General features: G+C 41.0%; 1 protein-coding gene across 1 annotated transcript in view; it reads right to left on the reverse strand.

The window, feature by feature from the left end:
* Nucleotides 1–14,896, reverse strand: part of DNAJC16 (DnaJ heat shock protein family (Hsp40) member C16) — a 1,387,609-nt gene that overhangs the window by 643,288 nt on the left and 729,425 nt on the right. The window contains exon 8 of the mRNA XM_044061770.1: nt 4,316–4,474. Coding sequence (XP_043917705.1) covers nt 4,316–4,474 — 159 coding nt within the window. The remainder of the gene's footprint in view (nt 1–4,315; nt 4,475–14,896) is intronic.

Consider the following 14,896-nt stretch of genomic DNA (forward strand, 5'->3'; position numbering starts at 1 on the left):
CTAAGGCATTTGACACCATTTCCCACAAGCACTTACTCTGCCATCTCTCAAACATTCACCTCTCACCAAAAACATTATCCTGGTTCTCCAGCTATCTATCTGACAGATCTCAGGCAGTCAAATGGAAGAACTCCACCTCTTCCTTCTTAGCGACCCCAACTGGTGTTCCACAGGGCTCAATTCTTGGGCCTATGCTTTTCAACATTTTCATCAATAACTTTCACACTGCTATTTCTGACACACAAATTATTCAATATGCAGATGATTCTACCTTAATCTGCTCTGCTACTAACCTCTCCGAACTGCTGACAAAAAGCCAAACTGCATTCTCCGCAGCAGAAAACTGGATGCACCACAACCACCTCTCTCTCAATGCAAATAAATCTAAAATCTTACTATTCCCCCACCCCCTCTAAGACCTTTTCATTCAACAAAAATGAATTCAAAGTCCTTAGCCAAACTAACTCACCCATAGAAGTGGTGCCTTCTGCAAAACTCCTAGGCATAACTGTGGACAAACACCTCAAGTTCGACACACATATACAACAAAATATTAAAAAAAACCACCAAAAGCTAGGCATGTTGTATAGGAACAATCACTTTCTCTCTCACTCCACTAGACATACTCTGGCCACTACATATCTTCTCCCTTCCTTATTAAACGGTACTCCTCTCCTAACCAACCTGTCTGCCTCTACAACCTCCAAACTAGAAAATTGCTACAATAAAATCTCTAAATTTTCCACAAATTCTAAAAATTCCACCCATCACTGCCTCACCCTTAAATCATTACATTGGCTCGAACTTTCAAACTACCTTTGACTACCTGCAACTATCCACAGCACATAGACTTATATTTCATCCTACAAAATGCCCTGCTCAAGCTAATATCCTCCCCCCTTATATTCCTAATAGAACACTCAGATCAGAGCACCAGAATCTAATTGCTATTCACAAACCTAAGCGTCCTGTTGGCTAGCTTCTCCTCTCATATGCTCTAGGCAAAAAAATGGAATGCCCTCCCACCTCACTAAGAACCACATCTAACTCTGACAACTTCAAAACCCAGCTTTTCAAACACTTGTCCACTAAATGGAAATGCACCTGCCTCCACCCTACTTAATTTCCTGTCTAAGTCTATACCCTAGGGGTCCCTTCTTCTCATACTTCAACTCTTTACAATCTCCCATAGTAATATACCTATGACCCTACACAAGCTCCCTATAACTCCATTAACTTTACTCTCTCTAACCTAACAATTACTACAGCTATGCTCACATGACTCAACTAATGTGAATAGTTTTCTACTTCAAAAACGTGCATGTTAAGTAAGCATATCCAGAATTCCTCTCTTTATATATGTAACTGACTTCCACACTCAGCACTTCAGTGCCATTGCTCAAAGGAAACTGTATAACCCTTAACCTCTCTCTCTATGAATTCTGCTAACTATGCTTGTGAATATTCTTATTTTTTAACTCTCTTTACAATTTTATCTTGTATACTCCTGTATTTTATTGTAACTGAATTTGTACAATGCTTTCTTGGAGCTTTTCTCCTCAGGCCTCCACTGAAAACGGGTCATATTGGCCCAGTGGACTTCCCCAGTAATCAAACTGGAAATAAATAAATAAAAAACAAGACCAGAATTAGAACAAGTCACATTACAGCTGTAGGAAGTGGTGACTGAGCCAGGGAATAAAACCTCAAACACATTTATTCATCAAGAAATGAAGAACTGCGACTGCTCAGAACCAATTATTAGGTACTTTTCAAATCACATGCAATTTTCTTGTTGGCCTGTGGCATTTACCCCGTAATAAAAGTTAAAGCACTTTTTCCTGTATATACATTACGAAGTACACAATCCTAAATATTATTAGCAAAAACTGGAAGTTCTACTTGGTGGCACAATAGCTAGCACTGTTGCCTCACATAGCTTCAGTACCCAGCAGAGCCGGATCCAGCACTAGGTGACCTAGGCAGGTGCCTGGTTGTCACTAGCTGGGAGGGGCCCGTTGGTCAGGGGGATGCTAAAATACTTACTTTCATTAAAAAAAAAATGTACATGTCTTAAGGGAATTCATCTTTAAGAATGCCCTCTGCATGCAATGCAGATTTACATGCAATCATGCATCGACACATGCATCTGGTATTGCTTGCTTGTGTCAATGCACACACTTGCTGTTGACTACTTCTTCTATTCAGTGTCTGTGCATGGAATTTAAAGACATAACATTCAAACAAACAACATTCCTACAGCCTATCTGCTTCTTCTGTCTATGAAATAAAGCATTATTGGTAAAGTGTTGTGTGTGTAATTTCCTAGTTAGGGATGGCAGATTAGTTAATTTACTCAGGCTCCCCCTATACCTTAGTTACAACAGACATGTAACCAAATTCTTTACACAAGCTACCAGACTATGAGTTTCAGTGCATTTTCAAGAAACTGTGAGCTTCAGTGAATCTTCAAGGAATTCTCAGCATCGGTACATTTTCAAGGAACTGTAAGCGTCAAGTGAAGAGAAGTTTATTGCTGCTCATGCCAAGTCTGTTTTCAATGTGCAACTGTTTTGTTTAGCAAATGGGTCATCATTGTTTGTGCTAGACAATTTGAAAGCAGGATTAGTAACGCACAACTGGTAGCATACTTGCTTTTGATACAGAAGGCGGTGGGTTTCACTCCCACACTGTGTAGATGGATTGCTGATACTGTGCTGTACTTTACGGGGGGGGGGGGGGGGGTTGCTGTGATCCTGAGTGTGTCTTCTTCAGATGAGATGTCTTTGTAACTATGAACCTGTTGTCAGTTTGCCATCTGTTCCCTATTGCATTATTACCAGCTTACCATTTTTTTTAATGCAAAATAAGTAATTTATTCTTGAAGGGCAGCGGGCACGGAATTTGTAAATGAAAGGGAGATGCAACACTAAAACATATAGTTGTTTGCTAGTAGCAACCTCTTCATTAGTTACGTAATTCATTACTGTGGAATTATTCAGATGACTCACTTCTGCAGAGACTATGCATATTGACTGATTATTGGTGGACTGTAATGACAGAAGTCCAGAAGTCTGAGTGGTCTTTTATGGTTGAAATGTTCTGAAATGGGCAGTTTTATCATTACTGGTTCATACGTTTTGTTTCATTGTTTACTGGAAAAAATATTCAAAACTTCAAATTGAAAACATACTAACAAGTGGTAATGTATTATATATGCAATATAATTTAATACAGTCAAAATGGTGAATCAAAGAACACATGCATGTATGTATGCATAGTCCTAAAAATGCGTGCAAGGGGCCTATGGCTTGAAAACAGCCCAAAGGTAAACTTAATTTGCCACTGGCCAAGTACATTTTCTTTTAAATGTGGGTTTCAATGCTGTTTCAATGAATTCAAGTTTAAGGGCAGAGATGTTTACTGCCAATGCTAAATCTGTTTTTATTGTGAGACTATATTATTTTGTTTAGCAAATATTCACCAGCATTTGCTCTATAAAACCTGAAATAAAAGTTTTAAATTAAATACAAATATATGTAATTATTATAAAAGTAAAGACGAAGAGTGCGCACACTGACAGGTTTGAACAGTGTATACGGTAAATAGGGAGATAAACACAAAGTAATGGGACACTGGAATGACTACGGGGGGATCCATTACCCTGTCTAGGGCCCCAGTTAATCATGAGCCGTCTATGGTCTCCTGTGCAGTTCTCTACTGGGGCACCTTCTATACAGAGTCTGCATGTCTATACTAGGTATATGCAAGTTTTTGCAGGATGCACAGGTTTCCTACCACATCCCGGAGATGCGCAGTATATAAAGTGGTGATTGTCCAAATTGCTGTGTGTCTGTGTGCGTGCGTGTGTCAGTCTCTCCTGTGACAGGCTATTATCCTGCTCGGTATCCAAGTACTCATTGAGAGCACACGCATACTCTACTACCCTTCTTGTGGCCGTGAAATAGATTAAACCAGTCATTAGAGAAGGAATGGCTGAATGAACATTCTAGAATATTCAGTCCATTACTTTGTTGGTTTGACACTGCAATGCATTTTTGCTTAAGAATTCCCTTAAAAGAAATAGTTTTCATATTCATGGGCTTGACATTTCTGGTTATAATACAGTACTTACAAAAAGTAACGGATTATCACTGAATTCAGGTAACACATCTTACCATAAGTAGTAGCTATATCAGTTTGAATTTAAATTAAATATACCATCTTGAACACCCACTGCACCAACGGTGTCACAAAACTTGACACAGCAGAAGAAAATACTGAGCTGTGAATCTGAACTGAAACTGAAACTCACCTGTATTACATCAGCAGGCTTGTTGACATTCTCTTTGAAGCTCAACATTGTAGGGGCATGTGTGTTTACATTATAACGTCTTGTCATTTCTTCAGTTTCTTCCCGTCCCAGGTCAACATATCCAAACCTTACAAAATCCTTGTAAGCAAATGCTTCAAGCTGATAAAACAGAAACAAATAATAATGTTTTAAAACATTAAACTTCTGAACTAAAAAGGGGTACTCTAGATTCAGGTAAGATGATGATCAAATTAAATGTTTACTTAGTATATGTTTTCTTTCTTTATTTTTATCAAGAAGGCAGACTAGAACAAAGAACCCTCTGCATGTATAACCACCTAGTCCTCCTTTTCAGTGTTACTAGCCAGAACCAAGCATCTGCTAAACAGCATAACTGTTTATGCTTATCACATCCAAAATAAGGTTAGCACTGTAGTACAGGGCAAAGAACAAAAAACAAAGGAAAAAATATATCGAAATGGGGAAGAGCTGGTATTAAAATACAAAAATATTGACATAATCCTGGCTTCCATTGAACATGTAGAAACATATCCTAAACATGAACCATAAATGGCACTGAAATTACAAAAAAATGCAAGCAAACATGTCAAAGAACAACTGTTCATATATTTATGCTTGGTAGATCTTAGACTCTAGCATTAATACAGATTTTGTTTATAATGGACCGCTCAATCAACCTAATTTGCAGAAAAAAAAAACTATCTAGTCTTGCAAACTGCAGTTGCTTCTAAACCAAAACCAAACACAACTTTCATGTCACCCCCGTCTTAATTGAAATCATCCTCATACAATGTTCATCATATTGATCATGAGTTATACCCTGCCAAGGATATAACAGCCGGCCAGCTTCCAAAGCTTCAGGGCACCTTCACATGTCCACACTGTCAGGCAGCTTGAGCTGAGCTGACTAAAAGACAAGTTTGGGCATGAAGCCTTCAGAGGTTTACTGCTGCCAAAGAGTATGCTCCTCTGATGTTTTTTGAGGATCTACAGTTGGTTGTGCTTTCTTTTGCTGGGCGACTACATTCCCTCGGAAGAATAAAAACTTCCATTTTCTTAATTTTGTTAATGTTTTACAACTTTCCAATTCAGAAAAATGATTTTAAATCTAGGAGTGTTGTGTTTTAATGAACTGCCTCAAAACTGTAATGTACTTTTAAAATAAGCACTCTCTGACAGTTTTTAAAGTGGTGTAAAGTAACTGAAAACATTTCTGCCTGTGGAAAAATTAATTTTACTTTTGTGGGGCTGCTGTAGTGTCTCCAAGTGCTTTTTACTGTTCTTCTTTCAAAAAAATAAATTTTGTGGACTGGTATCATTTACCAGCAATTGCTGTGTGTCTTTCCTAGGAAAGAGGCACCATTTTCAGCTTGCCGACATTACAGACTACAGGTCCCATTGTTGGTCCTTCACTCCACCACTAAAAAAAATGTAAGCAAACAGCCTCTGCCATCACAGCAGGCTAGAAATTTGCCTCAGCCTCAGACACAGATGAGTGGCCATTTTATATCTCAGACCACTCATCTTTTACCTCGGATCCCTGTGGTGCAGAACCTACCGCTACTGGACCAGGGATTAGCCACGTCCTCTGAGGCTGTTGGAGTCCCCTAAGTGGGCAAAAGGAGAGACTCTCTTGTTGGTCCTGGAAAAGGGAACAGGGAAAGTTTGTCTGCCTGGGGAAGCCGATGCTGCTGACACAAGTAATACACAGTTGGTTCCATTTTTCCAGTCAAAATGAAGGAAACCAATCATGCATCTAACTCCTCCTCAAATTTCTTTGGATATTGTGGGAGTAGTTTACTGGATCTGGCTCAGGGTTTAATTCAGGCTACTGATCCTTCTTATAAATGTAGTTTCTGGTAAAAGAAAAAAAGGGATTTCCTCTTTTTCTGAAGAGATTCAAGATTCTGAATCGAAGCAAAAGATGCAGGGATGGATTCTCCCTGTGTGGGTTTCTCTTTCTCTGCAACTACTGCTAGAATTTGGCAGTGCTTTCAGTGGAAGAACACCAAAATTACTCAGTCCCTCAGAAAATAAGAGTTATTACTGACGGGACTTGCAGAACCTACATGCATTCCTCTTGTTCTGTCTGCATTAGAGGATGTGTGTATTACTTTCTGCAATTTTCCTGATAATCAGCCAGCTGCTCGTAACAAGGCAGATAAGACATATAAAGCTCCTCAGTCTTTTAAATGTTTATACACTCATCCCAAACCGGACTCAGCAAATATAGCATTAGTTGATCCCACTGCTGCTAAGCACTTGGATAATTCCAATCCTACTCTTTCTCATAAGAATGGGAAGATAATTAATAGGTATGGTGGAAAAAGTGCATACTTTTGAATCTCTGTTTTTCTCTTCGGCAACTGATTGTTTCAGACATAGGTTCTGTACATCATCCATCAAGGTTACAGATGGCAGTGGAAAGAATTTCCTCATTTCCATTGGGTTATTCCTCACCCTCCAGATCAGGCTGTTTTGTTTCCACCGGTTCTTCAAGCTTTCCCAAGAAGTGATAGAACCAATTCCTCCTTCCAAGATGTGAAGGGTTTTATTCAAAGATGTTCATAATGTCAAGGAAAGAAAAGCCTTGGAGACCAGTTCTGGATCTTTCTTTCCTAAACTTGCTTGTGATAGTGCCCAAATTCGAAATGTCACTTCACAACCTGTTACCTCTTCTCCCTCTTTCAAGTTTACTGGCAACACTAGACTTAAATAATGCTCATCACCACATCCCTATTCATCCAGGTGTTTCTTAAGCTTGTGTATGCCTGGATCACATTATCAGTTCTCTGCTATCCACTACACCAAGTGTGTTCACAAAGTGGCTATAGGTTATCCATATTTTTCCATATTTTGCTTATCTTTGCCGAGTCTTCTTCAACGTGTCAGGAATCTCTTGGGTGAGACATACAAGCTGGGATTCCAAGATTCCAAGAGAACACCTAAAAGTCTTTGACTCCTTGACACAGGATTGTGTTCCTGGGATGCTGACTAGACATCTCAGTTCAAATAGCTTTTCTTCCACAGAACAAAAAACAGATCTATCTAAATCCATTTCTGAGGTTTTCCACTCAGACTTCGGTCACTGCAATAAAATACCTCATGATTTCGGGTCTCATGGCATATATAATTCTCATGAGACCCCTAGCAAGACTCCACATGGAAAAGATACAGTAGTATCTGAAATCTGTTTGGTTCCAGCATCAACATCTTTTATCTTTTCAAATCCCGGTGTTAGGGTTTGTCAGATGAAAAATTATTTAGTGGAACCAGCAGGCATCCTTACATCCAGGTTTCCCCTTCTCCCTCCCTGCCCCAAAGCAGTCAGTTACCACAAACTCTTCAGACTTTTCTTGGGGAGCAGCTTTGAGAGAGATGAAAGTGCAGGGTGTGTGGGATACACAGGACAGATGCAAGTACATAGATATCAAGGAGATGCTTGGCCTAATCAAGGCACTCAACTCTCTGAGCCTTCTTTGGTCCTCAGGACCTCCTCAAGTGGTAACAAACAATACCACAATCATCAACAAGCATCAACAAAGCAAGGGGGAATCAGGCAGCACCCCCTTTACAGACAAGCCATGTTAGCTTGGGATGTAGCTTCATTGCACAATCTCACTCTACGGAAATCCCACATTCTGTCACTGCAAAATTGTGTCACAGACAAGCTAAGCAGGACCAGGGCAGACCCTCACGAATGGAAACTAAATCACTGGTCTTCCAAGATTTGATCCATCTGTGGCTGTTCCTTAGATAGACCTTTTTGACACCTCTCAATCAACTGGCAGGATCCTGTTCCAGGACTCCATGCAAAAAGGCCTGGAAGACAGATGACTTTTTTTTTTCTTCCTTAAAGAGGAATGTTAAGTACGCTTTTCACCCTTTCCACCAATATCCAGGGTACTTCTGAAAATTCAGAAGGAATCTCCCAAGATCATTGTGGTGACCCCCTTCTGGCCCGGGGAACCATGTTCTACCTTCTTTTGAAAATGACCAGGGAAAATTGCCTCAATCATCCTAGCAGATTGAATTTAATCACACAAGAACAAGAGTGTTTGATGCCAGAGTGTATCAACTTCAAATGACCACCTGGATGACAGGGACTTAATCCCTTTCAGGCACCTGTTTACTTTGGAAGTGCAGCAGGTACAAATGGAGGCAAGAAAGCCTGCCACTCGAAAATCAAATATTACCAAATGGAATTTTTTTTAGTTGGTGCCAACAACATAACAGCACCCATTCAGGGCTAGTTATTCTCTGGTTCTACAATAGTTAGGTGTTCACTAAAGCTAATGCTCACAAGGGCATTTTTAAGCCTAGCCATGTATCCCAAATCTATGACAAGTACTGATATCTTTGAAAAGTGTAAGCAGGGGCTTGGGAGATGAAACATTTACAAGCAGAAGCCTGGGAGATAAACCATTTACAGACTGCCTGGGTCCATTAGAGACACTGGTGCCAAACCAGTTCCCTCATCCAATTGTTCAAGTTACATTCAAATTGGGTTAGGGATGAACTCTGCTTCATATGGATGGGGAGCATGTTCCAGAGAAGGGGTAGTCTCTTGGATACATAATTGCCTCTCCAGCAAGTCTTATTTATATCACAAGCAAGGTTTTTAAGTCTTTAGAATGGGTAATTCTGGTGTGGTTTGTTTTGCAGGTATGCAGGAGCTCCATCAGAGTGGGGTCTGACAATGCCTGTATGCCCAGAATAGATCTCTTCTCAACAGCCTATAGGAGACAAAATACAGGGATACTGTCTTGAGGCGGTCTGCAAAGGACATGTTCCTTACACCCTTTATTCTTTTAGTGAGGAACCTCTGTGGACGTTCCAATTATTGGATATATGCCTGGTTAAGTATATACAAAAGGGGCATTGGGCTCAATGGCAGGTCTGATGAATGCCAAATACAGTGGAACAATGACTTCCTTGGACCTAGATGGTATACTTTTGTTTGCAAGTTGCACAACATAGAATAATTTCCTCACTACTGTAGACAGGTGATGGTCAAAGGCTAAGTTACTGTCTTGTGTGTCTCCAAGTCCCTGACTACTAAGCCCGTTCTTAGAAGTGCGTTGTCAATGTGATGGTTATCATGGGTGGATGACTTCCTGAAGGATATTATGCATTTCTTGGCATTTGCTTTTAGTCCATGGCTCTGGCACCAGTTGTTTGTCTGAGTCAGCCCTACCTGGAGAAAATTTGTGTTGGTGTGAGATTCAATGACCGCTCCAAATTTGAAATCATCTGCAAATTTGGTCAGCTAGAGGCCACTGATGTTGGCCTTGACTTCAGAGAAGTAAATCCCAACTAGGACCGATCCCTGAGAGACTCAACTTGTGACTGGTCTTTCTGTAGAGGTGGACTCCCCAATTCTAACTTTGTAGGTCCTGTTTATAAGCCAGGCGGCAATCCACCAGGATATACAAGGGTTTGTACCTAAAGTCTTAAGTTTGTCAACAATGCCTGACTTGAGGATTGTGTCAAATGCCTTGGCCAGGTCAAGGTAAGCAGTGTGAACCATTTTGCTCTCATCCATTGGTTTGGTGACCTTCTCAAAGAAGTCCACCAGTTTCAATAGGCATGAACTGCCCTTGATGAAACCAAACTAGGTTGGGTCCAGTGTCTGGAAGTTTCCTGTCACTACTGATCTTCTCCATGATAATTCTTCCCATGACTTTTCATTTGAGACTAGTGAGACTTATGGGTCCGTAGTTTCCAGGGTCTGTAGATGGCCCACCTTTATGCAGAAGGATGACTGCTACTGTTCTCCATTCATGAGGCATGAAGCCTGTTTGGAGGCTACAGTTAAATAGCAAGTACAGGGGGGGCTGACAGATCATGTTTCATGCTATCTAGAAGCCATCCTAGGATATTGCCTGGGCCCAATAATGCAGTGTTCCTGGCATTAGAGAGAGCATTAAGGACCTGTTCCATAGTGACAGCAGGGAGAGGGGGTGTTATGTTTGATGATGTTGGGAAGGCTGATGGGGAGACGGGGTAAATTTGTCAGTAAAGGTGACTCCATTTACAATGAGTTCTGTACACAATTGTGAATTGCCTTTGAGGTTACATACATAGCTAAAGAATGTCTTGTGGTTGTCCTTGGCCTGGGAGGCCAAATTTACCTCAAATTTGGCTTTGGTAGACGATTTAAACAAGCTAGAGACCTGCTACAACAAAATCGCCAAATTCACCACAGGGGCATCCTACCATATTCACCACTGTCTCTCACTTGCTGAACTGGGCTGGCTTGAACTCCCTCACCTCCTTCAGTGGTATCAACTCTCACTCACCCACAAACTAGTAAACCATCCTCTAAATGTCCCATCCCTCCAGAATCTACTCCAACCCTATTGCACCACCAGACCACTAAGATCCAGCAACAAAAATCACTTGAAGATCACTAAAGCCAATAGCTCTGCTGGTGAAGCACTATTCTCTTGCACCATAGCCAAATTATGGAACTCCCTTCCACCCACAATTACCTCCATACCATCATGCACCCACTTCAAAACTTTACTAAAAGCACACCTAAAAACATGCTGGCTATGCCCTTGCAACTCCCACTCTAATATCACCCAACCCATCCAACCACTACCTTTCTTTCCACTCCAGTAACTACCTTGATTATAGCAAGCTCAGATGCTCATAAGCCTAGTACTTATTATACAGCAGGAACTTCTCATTGTAACATTTGTTAATGTCTGTTATGTACTTCACAGATAAAGATTCTAGTTGTCTACTGATGTACTATGTTCTTCATCTGTAAATATGTTGTAAGTAATTGCTATGTTAAATTGTTAATCACTATGTAATCCAATGCAACTACTGTCTGTTTATTTAAACTGTGGAGCTTTTCTCCCCGGGCCTCCGCTGAAAATGGACCTACGTCCAGTTGGACACTCCCAGTCAACAAATGTAAATAAAATAAATAAATAAATAAATTTGTCCTCTGAGTTGTTTGTTTAGTTTGATGAGTGCTTTTATCCTGCTGGGTGCTGCATCTCCTAACTTTTGTCATAATTTTCTTCTTTCTGTTATACACCCTACTGATGTGATTCTACCTGGGTGGCTTGTTTTTTGAGTTAGTTCTGTACTTCTTCCTGGTGGGTACAACTGCCTCTGTACAGCTATTAACATGTGTGGATAGGGTTTCTTTGAACAATTCTGCATAGGCAACAGTGTTCTCAGGGTTTATGGGGGCTTGAAATTTTGCCATGTTATCACTTGATAGCAGGAACTTAGCCTTAGAATAGTTCCTGAATATTCCAGGGTTAGGTGGGGTTCCAGGATTTATTTTTATTTCAAAGGAGACCATTTTGTGGTCTGGCCTTACCAAAGAAGACATTACAATAGGGGGTGTGCAGCATTCTCCCATATTAGTGAGGACCATGTCTAGTATGGTTGCAGCCCTTGTTGGTGTACTGACAAGCTGGTCCAAGGAGCTTGTGTTTACAAAATCCAGGAATCTCTGTGCCTGTAAGTTTGGTGTCATATACGATTCCCAGTTAATAATGGGGTAATTAAAGTCACCCATGAATATGGTTATTGGGTTGGATGGCGAGTGTTTCCAGTAAGTTTAAATACATGTTATAGGTTTTCCTGGGTCATACAGAGAGACCTACAGCTTGCAAGGAAGTGATATAGGATTTTTCCTATGGTGATTTGAACGTGGAGAAGCTCAAGTGCATTGCCCTGTTTGACCAGCCTTGAGGTATATTTATTTCTGATGTAAACAGAGACACCTCCACCTTTAGTCCCTGTCTGTGTAGCGTTTAGTAGCTGGTCTAAATGTGTGGAAGGCATTATAACCTTGCACTGTTGGTGTGCTCTCCATGGCTTTAATCCATGTCTCAGTGACTGCACAGACACCAGCATTCTCTAGGGTGAACACAGTTTCTAGGGAGTGGAGTTTTTTTGTTTAAACTCCTAGCACTGAGCAGTAAACTTTTAGAATATACTGGTTTTGATTTGCTATATCGGAAGTATTTTCACTTTGGCACTGCCTAAAAAAGGCACTATAAGGGAGGACAATGTTTTAGCTAATGTTCAAAAGCCTAGAGGGGTTAAATGCAGACCATCCCTGGCAAAGCAGCATGGTCTAGTAATGCCAAACTGGAACACCAATCGTACTCCAACACCAAGAAGGCAAACACGAAAACTCCACACTGCACTTTATTGTAATCAAAATAACCAGCAGTTAAGTGCTTTCATCCCCAATGGGACTTCATCAGAACTACTGAAACAATAAAAAAGCACAATTAAATACTGTTTGATTACACAAGTGTTTCCTGGTTTAAATGAAGCATGCTCTGTTGTTCCTGTTTTGAAACTTAGAAGTTTGGATTATTAAAGTGGTGCAGCAAGTTTAATCATCATCTTCTTTCGGCTGTTCCTGTTAGGGGTCGCCACAGTGGATCATCTGTTTCAATTTCTTCCTGTCCTCTGCATCATGCTTTTTCACACCAACCGCCTGCATGTCCTCTCTCACCACATCCATAAACCTCATCTTAGGCCTTCCTCTTTTCCTCTTACCTGGCAGCTCCATCCTTAGCATCCTTTTCCCAATATACCCAGCATCCCTCCTCAGCACATGTCCAAACCAACGCAATCTCACCTCTCTTGCTTTGTCTCCAAACTGTCCAACCTGAGCTGACCCCCTAATATACTGATTCCTAATCCTGTCCATCCTAGTCACACCCAGTGCAAATCTTAACATCTTTAACTCTGCCACATCCAGCTCTGACTCCTGCCTTTTCTACAATGCTACCGTCTCCAACCCATATAACATAGCTGGTCTCACTACCCTCTTGCAGACATTCCTTTTCACTCTTACTGGTACTAGTCTGTCACAAATCACTCCTGACACTCCTCTCCACCCACTCCACCCTGCCTGTACTCTTTTCTTCACCTCTCTTCCACACTCATCATTACTCTGAACTATTGATCCCAAGTACTTAAACTCATCCACCTTTACCAACTCTACTCCCTGCATCCTCACCATTCCTCTACCCTCCCTCTCATTTACACACATATATTCTGTTTTAGCCCTGATGACCTTCATTCCTCTCCTCTCTAAAGCATATCTCCACCTCTCCAGGGTCTCCTCAACCTGGTCCCTACTCTCATTACATATCACAATGTCATCTGCAAACATCATAGTCCACGGTGCCTCCTGTCTAATCTCATCTGTCAACCTGTCCATCACCACTGCAAATAAGAAAGGACTCAGAGCTGATCCTTGATGTAATCCCACCTCCACCTTAAACGTATCTGTCACTCCCCACCGCAGTCCTCACCAATGTCACACTACCCTTGTACATATCCTGTACCACTCTTACATACTTCTCTGCCACTCCAGACTTCCTCATACAATACCCCAACTCCTCTCTAGGCACCCTGTCATATGCCTTTGCTAAGTCCACAAAGACACAATGCAACTCCTTCTGACTTTCTCTGTATTTCTCCAACAACACTCTCAGAGCAAATATTGCATCTGTAGTACTCTTTCCTGGCATGAAACCATACTGTTGATCACTAATCATCACCTCCCTTCTTAACCTAGCTTCCACTACTCTTTCCCATAACTTCAAGCTGTGACCAATTTTATCCCTCTGTAGTTACTGCAGCTCTGCACATCACCCTTATTCTTAAAGATAGGTACCAAAACACTTTTTCTCCATTCCTCAGGCATCCTCTGACTTTCCAAAATTTCATTAAATAATCTGGTTAAAAATCTGGTGCAGCAAGTTTAATAACATTATTTGTATGTTGCTTTTAACATTTGAATGTTTTAGGAGTACAATACCTATTACTTTAAGAAGTTAATTAGTTGATTTGTCAGGTGATTTTATTAGAGTATTTAAGTGTGCTGTTTTACTGTTTCAGTAGTTCTGATTAAGTCCCATTGGGGATGAAAGTGCTTAACTACTGGTTATTTGAACTACAATAAAGTGCAGAAGGAAGCATGGTCTGCTGACCATCTCATTCCATGCTGACAACTATTGCACCCTTTTAGAATGACACCAGAAACTAAGCCAATTATTAAAGTCACTCTTCTTTTGTACATAGTGTGGCATCATCCTGGCATCATCCTGGCATCATCCTTGAAAAAGGAAAAATGGTGCTTAATGCTACAGAGAGTTTCACGATGTCTCTCTTCATATAGTCTACAGAAGTTAGTCTCAGGTCATTTGCACCCACATGGACTATGACCGAGTCATACTGGTACTTGTGGTCCAGTGACCTGAGTGTGTGCATAATGCGCCGGATCCTGGTCCCAATAAGCAAGTGACCGTGACTTTCTCCTTACTCAGCCTAGTGAGAGGGACATCAGGGTGTCTCCAATGACTAGCATGTTGGATTGTGTGGTGGCTTGCCTTATGGGCTTAGAAGAAGAAGCTCCATGATATGTGGCTGTATGTGTTGATGTGGGTGTTGATTTGAAAGAGTGCATTCCGGGTTGCTGAAGGTGTTTATGTGTAATTCATCTAGGAGGTCTTTGGGGTTTAGGAAGGTTACATTTAAGTGCCTCAGCATATGTGGGGTCTA

This window comes from Protopterus annectens, chromosome 2.part0, assembly GCF_019279795.1.
Source record: "Protopterus annectens isolate FY-2018-M chromosome 2.part0, PAN1.0, whole genome shotgun sequence".
NCBI lineage: Eukaryota > Metazoa > Chordata > Ceratodontiformes > Protopteridae > Protopterus > Protopterus annectens.